Source organism: Salmo salar, chromosome ssa26, assembly GCF_905237065.1.
Source record: "Salmo salar chromosome ssa26, Ssal_v3.1, whole genome shotgun sequence".
Classification (NCBI taxonomy): Eukaryota; Metazoa; Chordata; class Actinopteri; order Salmoniformes; family Salmonidae; genus Salmo; species Salmo salar.
This window is the reverse complement of record NC_059467.1, coordinates 8,754,030-8,778,745: the sequence shown is the minus strand read 5'-3', so window position 1 is coordinate 8,778,745 and position 24,716 is coordinate 8,754,030. Positions and strand designations below refer to the sequence as shown.

General features: G+C 40.6%; 1 protein-coding gene across 4 annotated transcripts; it reads right to left on the bottom strand.

Moving 5' to 3' along the window:
- Positions 1-639: 639 nt before the first annotated feature.
- LOC106587079 (uncharacterized) lies at positions 640-24,716 on the bottom strand. 4 transcript variants are annotated; one of them, XM_045708050.1, is made up of 6 exons: positions 17,389-24,716; positions 17,043-17,181; positions 6,938-7,038; positions 5,570-5,657; positions 2,052-2,194; positions 640-1,685 (listed from the first exon to the last, which is right to left on the bottom strand). In XM_045708050.1, the coding sequence occupies exon 1, from the start codon at positions 23,893-23,895 to the stop codon at positions 22,672-22,674; it is 1,224 nt and encodes a 407-aa protein (XP_045564006.1). In that variant the 5' UTR covers positions 23,896-24,716; the 3' UTR covers positions 640-1,685; positions 2,052-2,194; positions 5,570-5,657; positions 6,938-7,038; positions 17,043-17,181; positions 17,389-22,671. The 4 variants fall into 3 exon arrangements, with proteins under 4 accessions (XP_045564006.1, XP_045564004.1, XP_045564007.1 ...); XM_045708048.1 differs by having other exon boundaries at positions 5,570-7,038; XM_045708049.1 differs by lacking the exon at positions 2,052-2,194 and having other exon boundaries at positions 5,570-7,038.

Sequence of the window (24,716 nt, the reverse complement as noted above, 5' to 3'; positions counted from 1 at the left end):
CAAACACGTCTCGAAAAAGTAAATATGTTTGTTTGGTTATCTTTTGGAAATTGTAGAAATAAAACATTTTCCAGACGTTCCAGCTAGGCAGGCTAACGTTAGTTAGCTAATTAATTTTGCTAGCTATCATACAGTAGGCGTTTATTAAGAATTATATATTTAATATAAGTAGACATGCACTCATAATTGACTGTAGCGCATATAAAGCACCCACAAGCTACCGGTGGCTGAAAACACAATCATCTCGGGATGAACGAGTGATGAATTTCCAGCCAAAGGTGGTCCATTTAAAAATCACTCCTTCCCCCCTCGCCCTGCAAGTGTATACTCGTCAGACGTCATCAGAATTGTCCACTTAATTTCAGGGCTGAGGGGGTAGGGTGTGTCTTTTAAGTGTTTGGACCGTAGAACTTGTATGCAGCCAATGACCCATGATACTCCAGATTGGACATTTGCATCTGCTTCTTTGTTTTGCAGTCAAGATAAACAGTGCAATATCGCCACCTATCGTACTGGAGGCAACAGTGTTTACTTTGTTTTGGCTCGACCTCTCCTCCAGAGCTATTATCCATAACACCTAAATGCCATAATACACTTGCTAGCTCACTTAACACCCCAAACAAATATAAAGTCTATTAATAATGCTAGTATTTATAATTTTAATAGCATTCATAAAGGCTTCATAAACACTACATAAATACTTCACAAATAGTCTAGAACCATATGCCGTACTCTACAAATTATTTCTGAATGTATTGCTTGGTAGTGATTGTACTTGGTTTAATGTGGGATCGATATTTACATTTTGTATTACCGCAACAATACTTATTTAATCCCAACTATCCGAGCACCTGTTGCCAAATTGGAATCATCATCCCATAACGAACATCTCCATGTGAAGAGAGTAGCAATAAAAATAACTGAAAGTAATATAAAAAATGAAAGTTTAGACAAAGGCTGCAGAGGCAGATAGCCAAGAATGGAAAAGCTGGCTGTATTACGTGGAGATGATTGTACAAAAAAGTGAAGAGAAAAAAATCCTAACTAAAATCTTACGGACTAGTCCATTGTAAACAAATTTGATTTCAATGAACACACAAAAGTACATTACAAATATCTCTTTCACAATCACCATATAAAAATACCAAGTAGTGAGATTTTATGTTCCATGAAAATATTTACAGGATCATGCATGTCTGCAGGTTTTTTACAAGTAAAAAAGTTATACAATCTTACAAAACTACATTTATCAATGAAACACTTAAGGATGTTGTTTATACGAGTCGGGTAGAATACTACTCTTACTGCTGCGATATGTCGGAAGTGTAAAACAATGGTCATTTACATTTTTGTTGTTTAATTTCAAATGGTGAAACACCAGAGAGCTCTGCTACCCACAGTCAGAAGCAGTCAAGTGAGCTGCAATGATTTATGAGTAATGAGTCCATTTCCTGTGACCTCATAACTAATCAGAGAGTAGTCCAATGTGAGGAAAGTCTGATGAACATTGTATTTCTGTTCTGGTAAAGGTTCAGGTCAGTCAGCCCATGGCATGTAGTCCAAAGACAACCAGTCGGAAATCAACATGGCTGAAGGCGCAACAGTGGTGTAAAACATCCTCAGGGCAGGTCCGCAAGTTGAGGATGGAAACAGACTATGTCCCTCTAGTATGGCAAGCAGAGGACCTGTGAAGGAAGGAGCAACACAAATAATTTAATCATCAAGTATGCTTTCGGTGTGATAAGAACCATCACGTTTTTGAGCATTTACATTGGCAAGCTAATTTGTAGAAAGTTGTACAAATATTTATTGCATGTGCAAGCAGCTAACTGTCCCTAGCTACAGTATATTGTTCCTATTTAAGTAATGATTCATAGAAGTCCACACAGTGGACCACACAACAGAATGGCGCCAAATGTGATGGCTGCCGTTGTACGATCCCGTAACCAATTGTGTATGTTTTTTTCGCAACTTATTTAGTACATAATGTTTCTGCCACCGTGTCTTATGACTGAAAAGAGCTTCTAGATATCAGGACAGAGATTACTCACCCCGTACTGGAGGAATACTTTTTCTTCAACGAGTCGGACGGGAAGAATTTACTTCACATCCCCGTCATTCGCAAGAGAGGTATCGAGGATGAAGGTCCGGGTGCCTTGTAACGATCCGTCACAGTCTTCCTTTACCATCGGTCCTATTAGCCAACATACAATCAATCGATAATAAAATAGACAAACTATGATCACGTATATCCTAGCAACAGGACATTAAAAACTGTAATATCTTATGTTTCCCCGAGTCGTGGCTGAATGACGACATTAATAACATACAGCTGGCGGGTTTTATGCTTTTTCGGCAAGATAGAACAGCGGCCTCTGTTAAGACAAGGGGTGCTGGTCTATGTATATTTGTTTTTTATTTTATTATAATTTTTTTTATTTCACCTTTATTTAACCAGGTAGGCTAGTTGAGAACAAGTTATCATTTACAACTGCGACCTGGCCAAGGTAAAGCAAAGCAGTGCGACACAAACAACAACACAGAGTTACACATGGAATAAACAAACATACAGTCAATAATACAATAGAAAAGGTCTATATACAGTGTGTGCAAATGAGGTAGGATAAGGGAGGTAAGGCAATAAATAGGCCATAGTGGCGAAATAATTACAATATAGCTATTAAACACTGGAGTGATAGATGTGCAGAAGATGAGTGTGCAAGTAGAGATACTGGGGTGCAAAGGAGCAAAATAATTTGTTAACAGCTGGTGCATGAAATCTAAGGAAGTCTTGAGGTTTTGCTCGCCTGAGGTAGAGTATCTCATGATAAGCTGTAGACCTCACTATTTACCAAGAGTTTTTATCTGTATTTTTCGTAGGTGTCAAACTGATGCTGGCACTAAGACCGCACTCAATGAGCTGTATACGGCCATAAGTAAACAGGAAAACGCTCATCCAGAGGTGGTGCTCCTAGTGGCCAGGGACTTTAATGCAGGAAAACTCAAATCCCTTTTACCTCATTTCTACCAGCATGTTAAATGTGCACCTTTACTCCACACACAGAGATGCGTACAAAGCTCTCCCTCCATTTGGCAAATCTGACCATAATTCTATCCTCCTGATTCCTGCTCACAAGCAAAAAACTGAAGCAGGAAGCACCAGTGACTCAGTCAATAAGAAAGTGTTCAGATGAAGCAGATGCTAAGCTCCCGGACTGTTTTGCTAGCACAGACTGGAATATGTTCCGGGATTCTTCCGATGGCAATGAGGAGTACACCACATCAGTCACTGGCTTCATCAATAAGTGCATCGATGACGTCGTCCCTACAGTGACAATATGTACACACCCCAACCAGAAGCCATGGATTACAGTCAACATTCTCACTGAGCTAAAGGGTAGAGATGCCGCTTTCAAGGAGCGGGACTCTAACCCGGAAGCTTATAAGAAATCTTGCCTCTGACGAACCATCAAACAGGCAAAGCGTAAATACAGGACACCGGGTCCGACGCTTGTCGGATGTGGCAGGGCTTGCAAACTATTACAGACTACAAAGGGAAGCACAGCCGCAAGCTTCCCAGTACACGAGCCTACCAGACAAGCTAAAGTACTTCTATGCTCACCTCGAGGCAAGTTTATTTTAACTTTATTTAACTAGGCAAGTCAGTTAAGAACAAATTCTTATTTTCAATGACGGTCTAGGAACAGTGGGTTAACTGCCTTGTTCAGGGGCAGAATGACAGAGTTGTACCTCGTCAGCTCGGGGATTCAATCTTGCAACCTTTCAGTTGCTCTAACCACTAGGCTACGCTGCCGCCCCAGCACAAGCTGTTCCCAATGACTGTGTGATCACACTGTCCGTAGCCGATGTGGGTAAGACCTTTAAACAGGTCAACATTCACAAGGCCGCAGGGCCAGACGGATTACCAGGACGTGTACTCCGAGCATGCGCTGACCACCTGGCAAATTTCTTCGCTGACATTTTCAACCTGTCCCTGACTGAGTCTGTAATACCAACATGTTTCAAGCAGACCACCATAGTCCCTGTGCCCAAGAACACTAAGGTAACCTTCCTAAATGACTACCGACCCGTAGCACTCACGTCTGTAGCCATGAAGTGCTTTGAAAGGCTGGTCATGACTCACAACACCATTATCCCAGAAACCCTAGACCCACCTAATTTGCATACCGCCCCAGCAGATCAACAGATGACGTAATCTCTATTGCACTCAACACTGCCCTTGCCCACCTGGACAAAAGGAACACCTATGTGAGAATGCTATTCAATTGACTACAGCTCAGTGTTCAACACCATAGTGCCATCAAAGTTCATCACTAAGCTAAGAAGTCTGGGACTAAACACCTCCCTCTGCAACTGGATCCTGGACTTCCTGACGGGCCACCCCCAGGTGGTAAGCATAGGTAATAACACACCCGCCACGCTGATCCTCAACATGGGGGCCCCTCAGGGGTGCGTGCTCAGTCCCCTCCTGTACTCCCTGTTCACTCATGACTGCATGGCCAAGCACAACTCCAACACCATCATCAAGTTTGCCAACACAACAGTGGAAGGCCTGATCACCAACAACTATGAAACAGCCTATAGGGAGGAGGTCAGAGACCTGGCCGTGTGGTGCCAGGACAACAACCTCTCCCTCAACGTGATCAAGACAAAGGAGATGATTGTGGACTACAGGAAAAGGAGGACCGAGCACGACCGCATTCTCATCGACGGGGCTGCAATGGAGCAGGTTGAGATCTTCAAGTTCCTTCGTGTCCACATCACCAACAAACTAACATGGTCCAAGCACACCAAGACAGTCGTGAAAAGGGCACGACAAAACCTATTCCCCCTCAGAAGACTGAAAAGATTTGGCATGGGTCCTCAGAACCTCAAAAGGTTCTACAGCTGCACCTTCGAGAACATCCTAACTGGTTGCATCACTGCCTGGTATGGCAATTGCTCACCCTCCGACCGCAAGGCACTACAGAGGGTAGTACGTACGGCCCAGTACATCACCGGGGCCAAGCTTCCTGCCATCCAGGACCTCTATACCAGGCGGTGTCAGAGGAAGGCCCTAAAAATTGTCAAAGACTCCAGTCACCCTAGTCATGGACTGTTCTCTCTGCTAACGCACGGCAAGCGGTACCGGAGCGCCAAGTCTAGACCCAAAAGGCTTCTTAACAGCTTCTACCCCCAAGCCATAAGACTCCTGAACAGCTAATCAAAGGGCTACCCAGACCCCTCTTTATCCTGCTGCTACGCTCTGTTTATTATCTATGCAGTCACTTTAACTCTATCTACATGTACATGTTACCTCAATTACCTCACCTAACCAGTGCTCCCGCACATTGACTCTGTACCGGTAACCCAAGTATATAGTCTCGCCATTATTATTTTACTGCTGCTGTTTAATTATTAGTTAATTTTATTTTGAATTTTTTATTTAACACTTTTTAAAAAAGTGTTTAAAAGTAAGGTCTGCACCTGTTGTATTATGCGCATGTGACAAATAGATTTAGAGGTCCACACAGTAAATATGACATGTACAGTCACAAGTTTACCATACCTTATCATGATTAAGAAGTTTTCTCATCAAGTTGCGGACCTGGAACACCCCACTGCACCAGACTAGATGACCAGACCTCCTCCTATACCTAAAATACAACAGGATAATGCTTTGTCCTTTTTTTCCAGAAATTGAATTTTGTCTTTAGCCTTTCCCAACCCCCCAAAACACACGTGCAGAGGCACCAGGTCAGCTACAGCACACCACCATTGGAACATTTTAGGGAATATGTGCCCAGCTAAAGGGTACAACACTAGTACACAGAGGGCAGCTGGGAAATGACACAAGCCACACATCAGTAACTGATCCACATCTCAAACCTCTAGGCTGACTGCCGCCACAGAATATGTAATTAATAATTTCTCAAGTAGTGCTAGTGTTTAACTACCATTGTCATAGTACAGGTCATATTTAATAAATAATAAAAAATGGCTGGATATCTATGTCATTCACAACAGACAGTTCTCTGAATAATGTGTCAACGACAAACAAAACACATTCTGCGCCTTGAGGTCAGTCAGCCCGTCGACTGACAGAAACATTTATGACTGTAACAGTGGTGTCCAACCTCAGAGCAGGTCCACAAGTTGAGGACAGAAACAGACTTCATGTCTCTCAATTGTGTCAAGCAGAGGATCTGTGAATAAACATAAGGAGCAGAGCCAAAGATTTCATCATAATGTTTCGTGACTATTCAAACCGACAGGAAAGTTAAAAAATACTAAACAAAAAAGTCACTACTTATACATTTTTGGGGATCACAAACTGGATTTCACTCTGAAAAGAGCTGTTGTACACCCAGATTCAAATAGCATGCATCAAGGTAAATGAGGAATGTAAATTCGAGGAGGATCTGTGACTTGTTGGCTGTAAACATTCTAAAATGTCAATTTCAGACAGTGCAAGGTCATTAATCTGCATTGGTTTAAAGCTGTATTGAAATTGTCCCTACCACTAGTTATTGTCCCGACCACGATACTCTTCATATTCATGTTATGTGTAGACGTCCACACAACGAGTATGAAATACCTACAGTTTTGCAGTACAGTTTCACAATTGATGTGAAAGCTGTCATAAGGAAGACATTTATTTGGATACATTTGGTGTGAAAAGGCCCTCAAGGGATAGTTTTCCATAAGTTCCTACATGGAAAGGTGGCTATTGACATCCACAACTGATTCTGATCTTGGTCAGGGATAAGAAGGGATGTAAAAACATCAAAGGTAATAGCTATGGTGATAATGACAAGTTATTACAAGCAAGTGACTGAAAACATTGACATTCCCAATAGACTCTTGTTCTAGGTCCCAGCCAGTGACAGTAAATTATTCGATTCATCTGTGTCTAAAAATAAGATTGACAACACACTTTCAGGCTTTGATGGTTTGAAACAGTTCAGTCCGACATGGAGAAGGGATAATAAGACCATGCTGCTTTAGGGACACTGCTGCTGGAAACACACGCATCACCTGTGAATAGACATGTATGAAATGATTAGATCAAGTAAATTAATAAAATCAAATGAATAACCTCATTGACCTCCAGTCATGAGGATATGAATATCCACTTTATTCCAGCCTAGTGACAGTGTTAATCATTGTAAAAAGATATCAAATCCTAAGTCACAGCATTACTTGCATATATTTTGATCCAGAAACGGGCTCCCCACCAGTGATGCATACATCTGAGGAACAATGTGGAATGACCAACAGTTTTATTTCGCTACATGGTTGACAGCAGAGTAATGTCCGAATCACATAAAAAAAAAATAGGAAAGCATTAAGTCTTGATGAAAAACTTAACACCTCCACAAAAAAAATGTACAATACAGAAAACAGCCTGTAAAAATGACTGATATAAAACTCATGATTTTATTTATTTTTTCTAAGCAGATGGTCATTCAAAAGGTGATTTAAAGGGGGTACTTAAATTGGTCCTTCACAAATTGGCAAAGATCAAATCCAAATATAACCAATTATGAAAAATAATGTAAAAATGTGTCGCCTTTACAATGCAGTGGACTCTTTTTTTGGTTTCTTCAGTGTCATACATTTGTCTTTTTATAACAGGCACCCAAAGTGAAGGCCAAAGAATTTGCAAAGTCCACCACTCAGACTAAATCCCTACTCTACTGCATCTCTTGTTAAATGTTAGGCCCAAAAATTGGGAAAGCATAAATTGGATAAACTGTCCTAGAGTTTTGTCATTTAGCAGACACTGTTATCCAGAGCGATTTACAGAAGCAATCAGGGTTAAGTGCCTTGCTCAATGGTCCAGACAGATTTTTTGCCTAGTCGGCTCGGGGATTGCATACCAACAACCTTTCGGTTACTGGCCCAATGTTCTTAAAAACACTAGGATACCGCCCGCCTAATTATCATATGCTACTCTAAAGACACTACTCCTTCTTGTGTACTTTAACTTTTGAGTTAATTTCTCGTGGACAGACACACGCAACATATGCCTAAATGGTAGTAACGTCTGTCGACAGACAGTGGGATACTACGACTAGCGAGGAAATTTGTTCCGGTACACTGATTTAGCGCCACTAATAATTTGGACAAATCACAATTTCGCCAGTGCTCGCATCTTTTCGAATTTCGAGAGGAGAGGGGACATTTCGCCTATAGACTTGCCCAAAACTGGCTGAGAGTTTACGTTTAGAAGGGTGGAGACTTCGCAAGTCTCGTTAGTATATTTTCTAACAGATCTTAATAAAGCATCCGATTCCGTGTCTGATATTAGCCAGCAATTGGTCATTGGTAAAGGTCTGTGTTTGGAAGTTTGATTGATTTGCCCTCCCCAAAAAACACTTTCTGTACCTGGTAGTGATGAACGGCAGAGAGAGAATACATGTCCTATCTGAAAATCACTGGGTAGTGTTTCATCAAGACTCATCTTTGATTAGCTGGGTGACAAGTTTTTTATAGTCGGTGTTCCTTCAACATTGTGTACATTTTTTTATTTGTTTTTCATCTAAATCATTTCTTCCCTGGTTTACTAATAATGTGCATCTTATTTTCCTACATACACTACCGTTCAAAAGTTTGGGGTCACTTAGAACTTTCCTTGTGTTTGAAAGAAAAGCCATTTTTTTGTCCATTAAAATAACATCAAATTGATCAGAAACACAGTGTAGACATTGATAATGTTGTAAATTACTATTGTAGCTGGAAACGGCTGATTTTTTATGGAATATATCTACATTTGTATACAGAGGCCCATTATCAGCAACCATCACTACTGTGTTCCAATGGCATGTTGTGTTAGCTAATCCAAGTTTATCATTTTAAAAGGCTAATTGATCATTAGAAAACCCTTTTGCAATTATGTTAGCAAAGCTGAAAACTGTTGTTCTGATTAAAAATGCAATAAAACTGGCCTTCTTTAGACTAGCTGAGTATCTGGAGAACCAGCATTTGTGGGTTTATTTACAGGCTCAAAATGGCCAGAAATTAGTCGGTGCGGAATTCTGTAAGGGAGTGCGTAACTGGCGGCAGGGAAGTCAGGAGCAGGAGAGCAAAACTTGGTAATCAACGGAGCAGTTTTATTCATAAAACCACCGGTAACCAGAACCACAAACAAATGGGTACAAAACCCGTCGCGCACCAGAGAAACCGTGCACGTGCACATGCATTAACAATAAACGATTCCGCACAAAGACATGGGGGGAACAGAGGGTTAAATACACAACATGTAATGAGGGAAATTGAGACCATGTGTGTGAGAAGACAAGACAAAACAAATGGAAAATGAAAGGTCGATCGATGATGGCTAGAAGACCGGCGACGCCGACCCCCGAGCGCCGCCCGAACAAGGAGAGGAACCGACTTCGGCGGAAGTCGTGACATTGCAACTCATTTCATGTATGTTTTCATGGAAAAAAAGGATATTTCTTAGTGACCCCAAACTTTTGAACAGTAGTATAGGTCTACTTGGCTGTTACCAGAGTCTGAGGCTTGCTCTATGATCCTTCAGTGCAGATCAGACTCTTCCTTAATGCAAATATCTGCAAGTCCATTTACCTGGCTAAGTATGGCTGCTTTATCAGTGCACTGTACCAGATAAGTCTCATTAGAGATAGTTTCTTTAGCATGATGAGGAGATACCAGTCTTGCTTTAGGTCCCAGGCATGTCAAGCAGATGGAGCTGGCCATCGTCTGATATTTCATCTGCTCTATATTTTTGGCCTGATGTATCCTTTTCTTTCTGAGATTTATTTCAGACATTCTTTCAAGAACAGCTAAAATAACTGCTTTCGTTTTTTGGGCTTGACCTGCAACATCAGGTATTGCAAATAGCTTTTCTAGATTTCTCAGATTTTTGCTAGACCAAGTCCGTACCTCGTCACTATTTGACTCACTTTACAGGATATACGTAGGGCAATTTTAAACCTTTTCAGATTTTGCAAACAAATATCAAAGTTGTGTGCTAGAACATCATAGAGTATTCATGTAACTACCATTTGCCCTTTTTTCAAATCTGTGAACCTCATACATTACACCGTAAATTAGGGTAAAGGTCCTTAACTTTCTCCTCTGTTGTAGATGTAATAACAGATTGGTCCTTTGTAGGTCTGTACGGTGCCTCCTCACAGAATGTCACACCTGTCTGAGTAGAGATTGCCTCCATCTTAACAGGAGATATGAGGTCCACATTAGACTTATCCTCTAGGCAGAGAGGGAATTTTGTGATAGGTTCATTCTCTTCGGATCAGGAAACGTCAAACGTCAGACATTTCCATTAAGATGTTAGGGTTTCTTTCTTTGAGATATTTTCCTTTTCTCATCAAGCGTTTTAATCTTGACATTGTGTGGGTTGCAAACTCATACCGTTGATCCTCATTTTGCAAACCAAGATCAAAATTGTATGCTAAAATGTGAAAGATAACATACTGTTGAGATTTATTTTTCTGGCAAAATCGGAAACCGCCGCCATTACGCCATTTGTCAGTAACCGTAAATCCAGTTTTTGTTTTCCTCCAGATCCCACATTGAAATCTAAACCTATTTCTTTGCAGTTGGAGTATGGGTCCTTCAACCTTGTTCCATGAGAGGACCTTCCTGAAGCAATTGTGTCATAGCAACTGACATGACATTGGTTTTGTGTTTTCACTCCTTGTTTCCCTTTTACATTGATGAAAGATTGAGTAGTATGTTCAATAGTGAACAATTAGCTGGAATAATTGATCGAGTTTTAATCTCCCTATGACTTTCTCTCCTCTCTTCTGACAATATACCTAAAATCAGCCTTGTGATTTCATGGGGACTTGTGGTATCTGGGTAATCTTTCTGTGGGCCTACATGGGAATCTACAGACCACGGTACGGATGTATCATCTTTCTCCTCAACCTTTATGTCTATATGGATTTTTGAGATGAGCTTACTGGCTAATATGTGACTTCTGATTTCAGTCCCCCCTGTAGAATCATGTTCATTCAATGATTCAGTGTTCATCTCCATATAATTTATTACGGTATTTACTGACAATGGACAACTTGTTAGATATTACTGCACTGTTGGAGCTAGGTACACAAGCATTTCGCTACACCCGCAATAACATCTGCTAAATATGTGTATGTAACCAATACAATTTTATTTGTCTGCTCGTGTTGATTCATGAGGATTTATGGTGTATGGGTGATCTGTCTATCAATAGTATCAGGCCAAATGACAGCTGGGGATATCTCCTTATCCTCTTCTAGCTTCAGGGTACATCTATCCATTTAGTACTTTAAAAAAACTACCAAATAAAATTGTGTCAAAAGTAGCTATTAACTAGCTAGAAAAAGGCCAAGATTATCATTATATCTTGATAGAAAAGTTGTTGATGATCAATAGAACGTATTCACCCTAGGCACACATTGAAATTGGTAAAAGTTGAATGAAAAGGCTAACGTCAGCTACAGTACAAATAGTTTGTCCTTCTTGGGATTATAATCATTTACAATATACAGTAGGCGAATTTGCATCGCAATCAAAATATTTTTTTCATGAAAGCAATTTAAATAAAATCCTAGGTAGCTTGGTAGTAGTTACTTCTTTAAACATGCAACAACATTTCAGAAACACCATATTAGTTACAAGCTATATTTATATTTTTTAAAAGACAGCTACTGAGACGTTAGTTATCTTAGCTAGAAGCTCACGTATCTAACATTAGTAGCTAGATAGCTAGCTATTAACTCATTCGGAAAGCTACACTGGCGTTAGTGGTAGCAACGATTTTTTATAACAAACCCTCGTTTGTTCTACCTGTGGCGGTACCTTGGGTGGTGAATAAATGCAAGTCCCTTGGCCTCCATTGTAAACGAGACAAAACTAAATAGACAATTGGTACCATTAGACTTTCTACATCGGAGATGTAGCTACAGATTTGTTTTACTTCGAAATCTATCCCGAATGATGCCGAAATGAAGGCAACAATGTTGTTTTGTTGACTTCTTCATTTGTTGAGGGTTAACTTGTTTGTTTAGGCGCATTACCGCCACCTTCAGGACTGGACTCTGATTAAAGCACATTCCAATAATACCTCCATCCATATACAGACTGTACAAAACATTAAGGACACCTACTATTTCAGAGGGTGAATGGGCAAGACAAAATATTTAAGTGACTTTGAACGGGGTATGGTAGTCGGTGCCAGGCGCAACTATTGGTTTGTGTCAAGAACTGCAATGCTGCTGGGGTTTTCACGCTCAACAGTTTCCTGTGTGAATCAGGAATGGTTTCAAAAGTGCTGAACAAATAGTTATATTGACTATGTCGTCCTAGTTTGCTCCTTAATGTCTTAATCAAAATTACGGATGGCGATCATTCCCTTATGCCATAGTTTGTACATCTCAATTATCAGTCGAAACCACATTTGTGACTCGTTTCAGGAAACTAGGCATGTCGCAAGTCACGACATCACACGAGTTATTTAAATGTTATTACATTTTTTTTTAAATCAAAATGTGTTTTTGGCAAGAATGCTGGAACATTTGAACTTTGTGTGTCTTAATAACAAATGTGTATGCCATCTGTAAATACAAATAAAGTTGTTAAATTATGAGCTTAGTTGGTTTAGCCACAAAAAAAGCCAAGAACCTTCCGCTAGCCATGATTGGCTGAGATAATGAGTGGGCTGGACATGCCAAGAGATGAGTTTCAGATTGGTCTGCCATGGTGCATCTTCTGTCTATAAAATGAGCTGCTCGTTATGTGTAATCCGTTCTACTGCAGTTTTTTCAAAAGATATACCATTAGCCATGGAGAACTGCAAATGTGTTGCTAATGCTCTCAATAACATTGGTGCCTGATAAATTCAGGGCAGCAAAGGTCAGTGGGAAAAAGTTGTGATGGACTATTTTCTGGAGGACGATCGTGCCATGCTGACTCTCTCTGACTCTGAAAATGAATCAGACAATGAGGAAATCCCTGATTTAGGTAAAAACATTTTTAATTCAAGAACACATTGTAGAGTCTTCTGATGACAGTGATGGGGAAGAAACGGTAATCAATAGTGTTGTTGTCACGGAAGAAGTTGACGGAGTTTTGAAATCAGTGGAATGTCTGGTAGAAGCAGAGTATGATAAGGAGATTAATATAATTCTGGCATTTGATTGCAATGCCATGGAGTCAAAAAGAGAAAACAAGACTGTAGTATAATTTGTAAGTCGCTCTGGATAAGAGCGTCTGCTAAATGACTAAAATGTAAATGTAAAATGTATAAAACACCTGTCTCCGGATAACATTTTCAAGCTAAGGGCAACAATGGCATCCGTGACAGAGGGAGAAAGATCTGATGATTCTTATGGCATTGCACACGGTCAGTGTGAACCAGAGTGACTTGACCCAATGGGCCAAGCAAGCTGTACAAACAAAGCGAAAACAACACAGGACGTCTTACTTAATGAAAGGGGTTGCAGTCTGCTGTGAAGCATTCATCCATGTATACAGGTAAGAGTCTAGCTACAGTTTTAGATATGATAAGTTTCTAATTTTGACAGAAAGTGGTTTTCATTGCAAGTTAAAGCTTACTATGGCTTGCTAGCTAACATTACATTTATGATCTGTGTGTAGCAATGTTCTCAGAATTCCATTTGCATTGCTAGTTATAGCCTAATGTTAGCTAGCTAACTAGTCGGAAGAGATTTCTGAATGTTCTTCACCCCGCATACACCCCTCCAAACAGACATGCTTTATCTACTAATTTGCTGAATGCAGAGTTCAACAGAGTTCAAGTGAAGGTCAAGCAAATCATAGAGAAAGCAGACTGTATTGCAATCATCTCTGATGGGTGGTTGAATATTCGTGAGCAAGGAATAATTAACTACATAATCTCCACACCTCAACCAGTATTCTACAAGAGCACAGACACAAGGGACAACAGACACACCGGTCTCTACATTGCAGATGAGCTGAAGGCAGCCATCAATGACCTTGGACCACAGAAGGTATTTGCACTGGTGACAGACAATGCTGCGAACATGAAGGCTGCTTGGTCTAAAGTGGAGGAGTTCTACCCTCACACCCATTGGCTGTGCTGCTCATGCATTGAATCTGCTCCTCAAGGACATCATGGCACTGAAAACAATGGATACACTCTACAAGAGAGCCAAGGAAATGGTTAGGTATGTGAAGGGTCATCAAGTTATAGCAGAAATCTACGTCACCAAGCAAAGTGAGAAGAATAACATTGAAGCTACCCAGCAACACCTGTTGGGGTGGTATTTTCATCATGTTTAACAGTCTCCTGGAGGGGAGGGAGTCTCTCCAAGAAATGGCCATATCACAGTCTGCCGATAAGGACAGCCCCATCAAGAGGATCCTCCTGGATGATGTATTTTGGGAGATAGTGGTAAGCAGCCTGCAACTCCTGAAACCTATAGCAGTAGCCATTCAACGGATTGAGGGAGACAATGCCATCCTGTCTGATGTTCAGACTCTGCTTGCAGATGTAAGAAAATAAATCCGTACTGCCCTGCCCACTTCACTGTTGCTCCAAGCAGAGGAAACTGCAGTTCTGAAATATATCAATAAGCGTGAAGACTTCTGCCTGAAGCCCACACACGCCGCAGCGTACATGTTGGACCCCAAGTATGCTGGCAAGAGCATCCTGTCTGGTGCAGAGATCAACAAGGTCTATGGTGTCATCACTACCATGTCTCGCCACCTTGGTCTGCAAGGTTCTTGGCAGTCAGGCGAAGTACACTTCCAAGCAAGGGCTTTGGGATGGAGATGCAATATGGCAATCGTGCAAACATATCTCATCAGCCACCTGGTGGAAGGGACTTTGTGGATCTGAGGCTCTTTCCCCTGTTGCTTCCATCATCCTCCAAATCCCAACAACATCAGCCGCCTCAGAGCGCAACTGGTCCTTGTTTGGGAACACACACACCAGAGCACGTAACAGGCTGACCAATACAAGGGTTGAAAAATTGGTAGCCATCTGGGCAAATTTGAGGCTTTTTGAGCCTGACAACGAGCCATCCTCAACAAGGTTGGAAAGTGACAGTGAAGATGAGGCCTCAGAGTCTGATGTTCAAGAGGTGGACATTGAGGAGGTCCAGGGAGAAAACATGGGAGCCTGAGAAGACAACCAAAGCTTTAGTTTCTAGACTATCATTTTACAGATGCATGTTGAAAACGTTTTTGGGAGATGTGGTGGATCATTGGGCATCATTCAATATTCCCTTTCTTTTGTTGTTCAGTGAAATCATCCCATGTGAAGAGTCAACTCATTTAATTAAAGTTCAATTTGTCACTAAATTGTTTTTTAAAATTTCTATTGGAAGGATTTAATCATTTGCAATTACGTCTACTTATGATAAGGTAAAAGGTTTATGTTTCTGTCTCCATATGATATGGTAAATATATGCAATGTAAAAAACATTTCATTTAAATGGTATTAATATTAATTTGCATATATTTCTGTTAATTCCCATATATTCCCGTACATCTATGAGATACTTGCTATGGGTGTCACTGCTATTAGCTTCACGACTGACATTTGGACCAGCGATGTCAGCCCCATGAGCATGCTGGGTCTGATAGCACAGTGGGTCGACGAGCATTTCATACTGAAAGCCGTATTGCATGCTCAAGAATGTGCTGGTTATCATACCACTGCTGCCATTTCAATGGCATTTGAGAACATGTTTGAAACTCGGAAACATGAACACACTCCTAGAGCCATTCGAACAGCTGACTAGAGAAATAAGCTCATCAACTGCGTCTGCAGCAGACGTGATACCCTCTGTCATGGCATCGAAACGCCTGCTCAACAAAACTGCAGACACAGACCGTGGAGTTAAAACTTACAAATATACTCGAAGCTGTGAAAACGCGATTCGGTGGCATTCTTTCTGAGCCTCTTTACTCTGTCGCCACCATGCTTGATGCTAGGTACAAGGACCGCTACTTCGATGCAGACAAGAAACAGGGTTTACGTGAAATGTTACATACACAGCTGGACAAGATGGAAACGGACACAGTGACAGTGAGCACCGAGGAAGAGGACCAACTACAGAAGAGGCCACAGCATGACAGAATTGAAACTTCACTAATGAAATCCTGGTTGAGAATGAAACGACTGAACAAATTAACAACAAAACAGCACAGCAAGAAAGTGAAAGAAATAGGTTTTGATTATGTTTTACTGGTAATTGGGACATACGTAAATGCCAACAAAATAACCTTTTGGTCAGTGTGGTGTGTGTAACCTTTACTTAACTTAACAAATTATTATTTACAATGATGGCCTACCCGGGCCAAACCCGGACGACGCTGGGCCAATTGTGTGCCGCCCTATGGGACTCCCAATAACAGCCAGATGTGATACAGCCTGGATTCGAACCGGGGACTGTAGTGACGCCTTTTGCACTGAGATGCAGTGCCTTAGACCGCAGCGTCCGTGTGTGTGCGTGTTAACTATTTAACTGTACTTGAATTCTTAAAAGGCCGTTAAAATGTTAAATATCAGTATTGTTTTTTTTGGTAAGGAAAATATTTGATATTGGTATCGGCCAAAAATGTCATATCGATGCATCCCTAGTGTATACCCAATGAGTCTTGAAGGATGTAACTTATAAAATGCCTCATGAGCTTATTTCAACTGTCATACCCCATTACAACCCAAAATGTAAAAAATGTCAGTGTAAATACAGTGTAATATGAGTAATTACAATAGATCATAATCTCAGTCATTATTACACTGTAGTGTTTGACCCAGGCCTACATCATGCATTTTTAAGTTGAGGGTATCATGGGTTCATATTGTAGGCTCATAAAATCATTGACTTGAAAGAAAAGCATGATCCCACAGGAAATGTTTTAAATGCTCTGTAGTTGAGAAGATTAGCAGTATCCAGAGACCAAATAAATTGAGATAATAAATGAAACAATTTTACATTAAATTAATGAATAATATTAAATGATTTACCGCCCATAAGGGCAGAGTGCCACTAGTAAAAAAATGTATGTTGTTGCACCGTTTTTGTTCATGGTGAAGTGCTGGGGACACAAAACTGAGGGTTCCTCATCCATGTCCTCCCCTTCGTCAATGTGTCAGTTGTCCACTGTTACAGCCCTGGCACCAGTGGTTCCAAATGTGCTTTTTTTGTCTGACATCTGAAAACAGAAGTTAACTTGTGTTAAATGTGATAACCAAGATAGCAGAATACACCTGTGCAAAACATATGGTTTGGTAGGTTAGGGGTACAACTCACTGCCTCAACTAGGAAGAAAGGTCTATTAAGTAACCAAGAGATACATAAACAGTTGTTTTTAGAAAAACTGCTGGCGTTGTAACAAATTTCAAACAACTGAAATACATACCTCTTTGATCCACAGGGGATGAAACAACAGATTGCAGGCTTGGGGAAATACCTCTGACTTAACAGAATAAAAGTATTTCTTCCACAGTTCAGTGGAACTTGGAGCATAAAACAAACAAAGAACTCCAAGTGAATTATATCCATAAGAACAATAAGGATCGATAAAAGTTATTCCTGGGAGGGGGGAATTCTCATGTTTCCATTGCAATGTTTCGGCAAAATTAAAAAACAAAAATGATTGGGTTCAATGTGTCCATTACAATGCTGTGCCAGAAAAAATATATTACGCTCAGGTATTCCTTCCACCAATAACAGTAGGCATGAGAGTGAATAGTAGGCTGAGGGAGCTCGCTCAGTTCTTCTGTTCCTATAAACAAATAATTCTCCCCTTCAGTATAAGTCTTGGTTGTTCATTAGAAGGGCATATCTTCTCAATGAAATTACACCTACATTAAAAAATAAATGTTTCCCACGTCCCTCAACTTAAAACCCTTAACTTGTATTCTGCCTTTGTAACTTCACTCAAACTGACTATTCTCAGCAGTGAATATCATGGTTTTGAAATGTGAAGCGCCACAATATTGTCATGTGCAATTTGCACCAAATTTTATAATTTTCATTTGAAATTGTAGCCTATCATTTAAACTGTACCGTGTTGGTCAGTAGTGAACTACATGTAATTCAACTAGTAATTTAACTGCATTTTTCAATAGCTTGGTGGTAGTTTATATAACTCAATTCAAACCAAGATGTTTTTTGTTGCGGACAGCCTTATATTCCCAACAAGTCGTAGTGGGAGGACCACACAACATTTTATCGCGTGACTCCAAGTTTACTTCGATATGGTGGTTATTATGGGGTCAATATTTGCGCATAAAAGCGTTTCCACCGACATTTCTAACATAATTAATTTTACAGACACAGAAAGATTCCATTTGGTCTAGCGTATTTTGTTTTGTCAACATTTGGAAAGTTTAGCGACAAATGTTGTTTCCATCAGGCCTGTCGTGACATTTTTTTATCCGACATGTACTTTACTCGCATAAAAAGATTGGATGGAAACCTGGTTTACTGATGTCCATTTTTTTTTTTATACATCTCCTCACAGCAGCACTGACGGTTATGCAACCGCGTCAGAGTTTTGAATGACACTTTCCCTCCCTTTTATTTTACCAGACACAAATGAAAAGATCAAAGTATCTTTGCCCCATAGATGAAAAGTGTAAACTAATTATATCTGCCGACACCCTACAGTCAAATTTTGGCACCAGTAGAGTAGTTATCAAGCTATTTAAACCATCCCCATCTGCAAACACGCATTCTCCTATATTGGTTACAAGGCGGTCCTTACTTAAATCAAGGAAGAGAATATCATGTTACCATTGTTGTATTAAAATGAGTTTGGGTGATGTCACCCTATCCCCATAATAATCCCACCTCCTGAATCCAATTATTTGACATGAGGGAGGGGACCAGTAACATTATGATCAAACTATCACTGTTGAAGCAAGTAATTTTTCATACTGGTCATCATACTTTGATCTGTTTTAATCCAAATATCATAAAATGTAATGAAAAACATGATTTTGACTGTTCATGGTGTTAGGGTTGAACTGGCTATTTGTATGCATAACCTTTATAATATACTGGGGAAGCTATGCTACAATATTAAGTATATGAACTACGAGTAAATCAACTGTTGAAGACAAGAAGAACTACAACCGGCAACAGGAAGTGCGTCACGACGCTGGGACCAGCCTGCACGCCGACGTTAGGAGGAGCAAGTTTAAACCACGCTCCTCCTCCCTCTGACAGGCCAGCATTGAGCGGGAACTATCTCTGTCAGTATAAAAGAGCGAACAATAGGATGTGTCGCTCTCTTCTCTGTTTGCCCTGCGGGGTATAACAGCGAGACCGTATATACAAACCACACATATACCACACACGTGTTTGCATTAATTAAAGTACAGCTAAATCAGAAGTTACTATGTGCTGACTATTTTGTTCTGTTACCAGAAACGAACTGTCGCAACATTAACAATGGCCTTTAACTTCTACCAGTGTGAAGTAATTGTTAGCTTAGTAAACGTTATTTTCATAGTAGCTTCCCCAACACAAAAACTGTAGCATCATTATAATAAGAAAGCGCATATTAAAGTTTGAAAGATTTTACCAATAGTAGAGAACTGGAGTAAGTAACAGGAAACTAATATTAGGAAACAGCGTTTAATTTGGTCTTATATCAAAATTACTCCTTTATTTTAATTAAGGCTGACATGGATCCTGGATGTATGAAATAATTCTAAGTCAGAGATCTGGAACAACACTTATTAAAGTAGTGATATAAGGTTCTACGACAGAATTCTTAACCTATTTTCTAAATAATCTTCCAAAAGTGTGCATACCCTTACTAAAAGAAATTTAAGTCCATCAAACTGCATGACTGCATACTGAGTGTCTCCTTTAGCAATTGCAACACGTTGTTCCACCTTTTTGCCAATAATGGGCAAAACCAAGACATTGTTCTGCTCATATTCCTTCCAAAGGTCAATCCACCAATCGATACAGAGGTCATCGTATTTGACTTGGAACAAATTCACACCGTTCTCCTCTTTCATTTTCACAACTGTCCCGGAGAAGAACTCAATATTGCCGTCCACATCAAGGGCTTGCTTTACACGCTTTCCAAGGATCTGCTCTGACTGAGAGACGACTGGGATCCTATTGTCGCTCAGGCTGTTTCCATCGACTGAAAATAAGATAGAACACGTATCTGTATTGTCCTGTTTACCCCCCACCTTTGTTGATCCTGCCTTCTTTAGGGCACTTGCACCATATGGACAGTCAAACTCAAAGTAAACGGAGCAAGATTCTTGGGCAGTGGTGGTGGGTTGGTCCATGCTTTCCAGCATTTCACAATTCAATGCTTCATCAGCCAATACCTCGTTTTTGTTCATGCCTGACTGCATTTCCACTTGTTTTTGTGAGGTTCTGCTATAGTTCTTGAGTTGATCCTCTCCATCATTCATGACCTCATTCTTCTGAGTTTTGCATCTCCCTCCCTTTCTTGAACCCTCAGCCCTACTCAGCTTTGGTTCTCTCTCTCTCACACTATTGCATTCTATAAGTACCCTGTCAACAGACTTAGTAAATGCATCTGAACAAGGGCCTAACACAGGCAGTGGTTCCTCTGTAGCTTTGACAACTGTTGACACATTCTGTTTCAAATTTGACAAGCTTCTCCAGGCTACATTTCCTCCCTGCAACTGAGGTATTAAAAATACCCCTCTCGTTTTTCATACCAAGAACAAACCTCCTAAATTGCAGTTGGCATACCACTGCAGAATATTTTCTTTCCTTACATAAAGAGGCCAACTGCTTATTAATAATCTTAACACTGTCCCACAAACCACCATACTGCTGCAACTCAGTGGTCAACTGCTGTATCACGCTGACATCATGACTGTCATTACGTGCCCTCTTACGACGAATCAATGCATCACTTAGCCGTGTAGGTTTCTTCCTCTTTGTTACAGATTTTTCTGGAATTGTTTTGTGTGTTTTTTCAGGTTCTACCTTCTCTTCTGCAGTTGCATCATTCCCAGAATCCATCGTGTCTTCTTCCATGTTTTTGGAAGTGTGGAGATTGCCTCTCTCAATTTGTCTTGTTCCCTCTCTAAACATGACTCTCTGCTTCACAGACTCTTGTGCTGCTGTCAGGATTTATTATTTTTTCTGTTTGTCCAAAGATGAAAGCCATTCCCATGTGCGGTTCTTCTTGAACATTAACATTCCCTCAAGTGCTATGCTTGTTGCCTTTGACTTTGCCATCATCAAATAATCTAAGACACTTAAGTCCGTCTCTGAGCTCACATTTGACTTCAGAACAGCCTTCAACTTCCCTCTGAGGCCATCTGGCAAATGACTGCTTTTATGCTGTAGCTGATCAGCCATCATTGTACATCATACCTTCAGAAAACTAGCCAGAATCACTTCTACAATCTGGATGGTCAAGTCAAAAAACTCTAAATCTGTCCACATAGTAAGTCTTTCCAACACAAGGTCCATGGGCATCTCTGTCGTCAAACAAGCATGCTGTTCCTTCAACAACCTGTCTTCCATCCTCTTTCCATTCTTTGAGCTTGGTAATGAGAGTTTGGTAGCGTGTTTCCATCTTCAATGTGTCTCCCATGGATTTGAAGAGGGGATCAATTATGATCTTGGAAATTAGACCTAGAGCTCTGCATCCGGCTTTGAACTGTTGGACCTCAAAATCAGCAGCAAATCTTGCAAGAAAACTGTTGTCATCCAAGTACTCCCTAGTAGTAAACTCAACCAACTCCTCGTGTACGCTGTACGCTCCAGCAGCATTATGAAACAGAGTGTCAATTCGGTTTCCTCTGAATGGGGCCAGAGGCACGTCATCAAACTCGCCTTTTCTGGTCAAAAAAGCTTTGAATTTCTCAGACTTGCCATCCTTTGCTTGGATCGTATCAGTCACAGTCCTCACCAAGCGCACTGTTCCAGACTCCAATGCATTTTTACTACTGTCTGACAACCTATTGGCTCCAACTTCCTCATCTTCAACAATCATCTTTTCCCACAATAGAAGAGTTGCCTTTGCCTGATGAGCTAAGCTATCGATCAAATGCAATCCACAGAAGACCTCATTCACACAGGATAGTTTGGCCTTTTCAGAATGAGTATAGAAGTCATACCGCTTAACCATCTTTGGCAAGATGTCTGATTTATATTCAGAAATAAGTTGTTTAAACCCTGTTTCTAGGACAACACAGTCATCAAAGAGACTTGTTATTTTGGCAAAGATGCCCCTCTGATGACCACCCGTGTCTTTAACATTTACTGCAGCCGCAACAATGTCCTGGACCATTTTGCGAACGATGTTAAACTGATCCACTTCCACACCAGCGCTTTGCTCTCTTATTTCCAAATGACAACAATATCCATCCATCATACAGACCTCAGCATTTTCATGTTCATGAACAAATTCAGCTGCACCAGTGTCAGAAGTCACCTGATCTGCTTCAAGGACAAAGTTGGTTGCCACCGATGCAGAAGGAAGCCTCTCTGTTTTCATGCCAAGCATTTTGTTGAGTACTGCTTCTACAACCTCAGATACTTTGCTGCAGTTGATCCCCTTGTTAGCAGTTAAATCCAGGTACAATTATTTTATATTATCATTGAAGAGGCCATTTTTAAGTGTTGGTACCTGTTCGGTGCGGAAAGAGTCCAATTCATCCTTAGTTTCTGTGTACATTTGTTTCTAAAAACGCACTTTCTCCTTTAACTTCACCAACCTGGGGTCTGTTTCAGTTCTCACATTCTCCCTCTGTCCCTCGTTGCACACAGACATCTTAGATAGTTTTTCCTTCATCTTCTTGTATCTACCGAACAGGAACTTGTTGTCTCTATAAGCTCTCTGGAGTTTCACTCCTCTCTCTTTCTTTGCCTTTTTCAAATGAGCTTTGTGCTCTTTCAGAGTGTCACATTTTTCTCTCAGCATCTTGATGACGAGTCGCTTTCTATCAATCGCCTTTTTGAGGTTGTATTTGTCTTTCACTACAGATATAGTGCTGCCCTCAACGTCTATGTCGGTTTCACTGGACGTCACTGGAGATAGTTGGCCTACACCTCTAGCTGGGGTCACTTTTTTGGGGTTATTGGTAACAGGCAATGTAAACACTTGCTCCTGGTATGAAAGCTTCTCTGCCAAGCGGGCCAAACACCTTAACTGGACCACCACTCTTTTAAGTTTTAGAACTACTCTCTTAGAGAAGCCTATTTTCTGTTGCTCACTGTCCAGAAAAATATCAAAATTGGACTCTAAGATACTTAGGATCGCATATCTGTATACTCCACCTGCCTTTTTAGCACATTTGTGAACTTCATACATTATGCCATTTGTCAACACATGCGGGTCAAGTTTTTTCTTTTCAGTTGACTTTGATTTCAAATCCAGGTCAAATCCTATATGCTTGCAGAGAGGATAAGAGTTGTCATCTTCTGTGGTAGAAACTGAATTGCACTGATTTGACTCGATGCTAGTCCCTTCCCTAGCCTCCAACTCAGCATTCGCTTCCTGATTTCCTCTTGTAGTAGAACATTCTTGGTTTTCCAGTGCATTATAACTCAAGACTGTAGATGGCGGTTGCAATACAGAGGGTTGGGAATACGGAGTGAGAATGTTGGTACCAGTTTTTTTATTTTGCAGTGGATCACCAATTGTCTCTGCAGAATTACTTGCCTCTGCTGTCTGCTGGAAATGTTTAGAAGGCGTTTGTGTTCCTGTGCTACTGAGCTCGTTTGTTAATTGATCTTGTGCCTGTCCATTACTCACTCCAGTCTTTTCAAACACAGAAACGAACTGTCCCTGTGTTGTTGCATGAGGAATGCTAACAGTTCTTAAAGAGACAACTGAACCTATGGCAATGATAGGAGAGACCTCCCTCTCCTCCTCCTCAGGCTTTACATATACTTCCATTGACATTGTTTGACAGAATTGCAACAAAAAAAGCTAGCCTACTTGGATAAGATCACTTATGAAATTTCTAGATTGAATCCCTCAAACAATTGCTCATTATTTTGTTTGCATGATAATTTAGTTACCACTTCATGACTTTAGGGAGCAGTTATTTAGCCTAATCACACCAGTAACGTTGATCACCAACAAAATAATCAATATCTTGCTAGCTAACGTTAGTTAGACATAACGTTATAAGTAACGTTAACACTACAGACCACTGAAAATGGATTCAATGTAGCAAGTTACTAGCTAAATAAGTTAGTGTTGTAGTTGTACATGTCGCTGGTTAGCTAAACGACAATCGACATAACATAAGCTAACTAACGTTATCACCAAATATAATCTTCCTCAGCTAGTTACCACCCACCCAGGCAACTACGGAAGTTAGCTAGCATCGTTTGCACAACATCCGTAAAATCCAAGTTAGCTGGTGACAATGGAACAAATATACACAAACATTCGGAAACGAATGACAATGTTTCCTTTACGGAACTAACGTTAGCTTAGTGTTATCTAAACAAACTTCGCTACCTAGCTTTACGTCTAACCCTTCCCGCCAGCTAGATGGCACAGCTGACTACCTGTTTGTAGTGAACAGATACGGCTCCCTCGGATTGTCGACTCCGTCTAAAAGCATTCTAGGAGACATGAACTGTGTGGTTAAACTGTCCACGATTTTTGGGGGAATCTGGTATCCAATGTTTCTGCTGAACCCTAGTGATGTTACGTTTGATACTGAAACTCCGAAGCATGCTTCGAAATCGATAGCAGTTTACTTCTTCTTC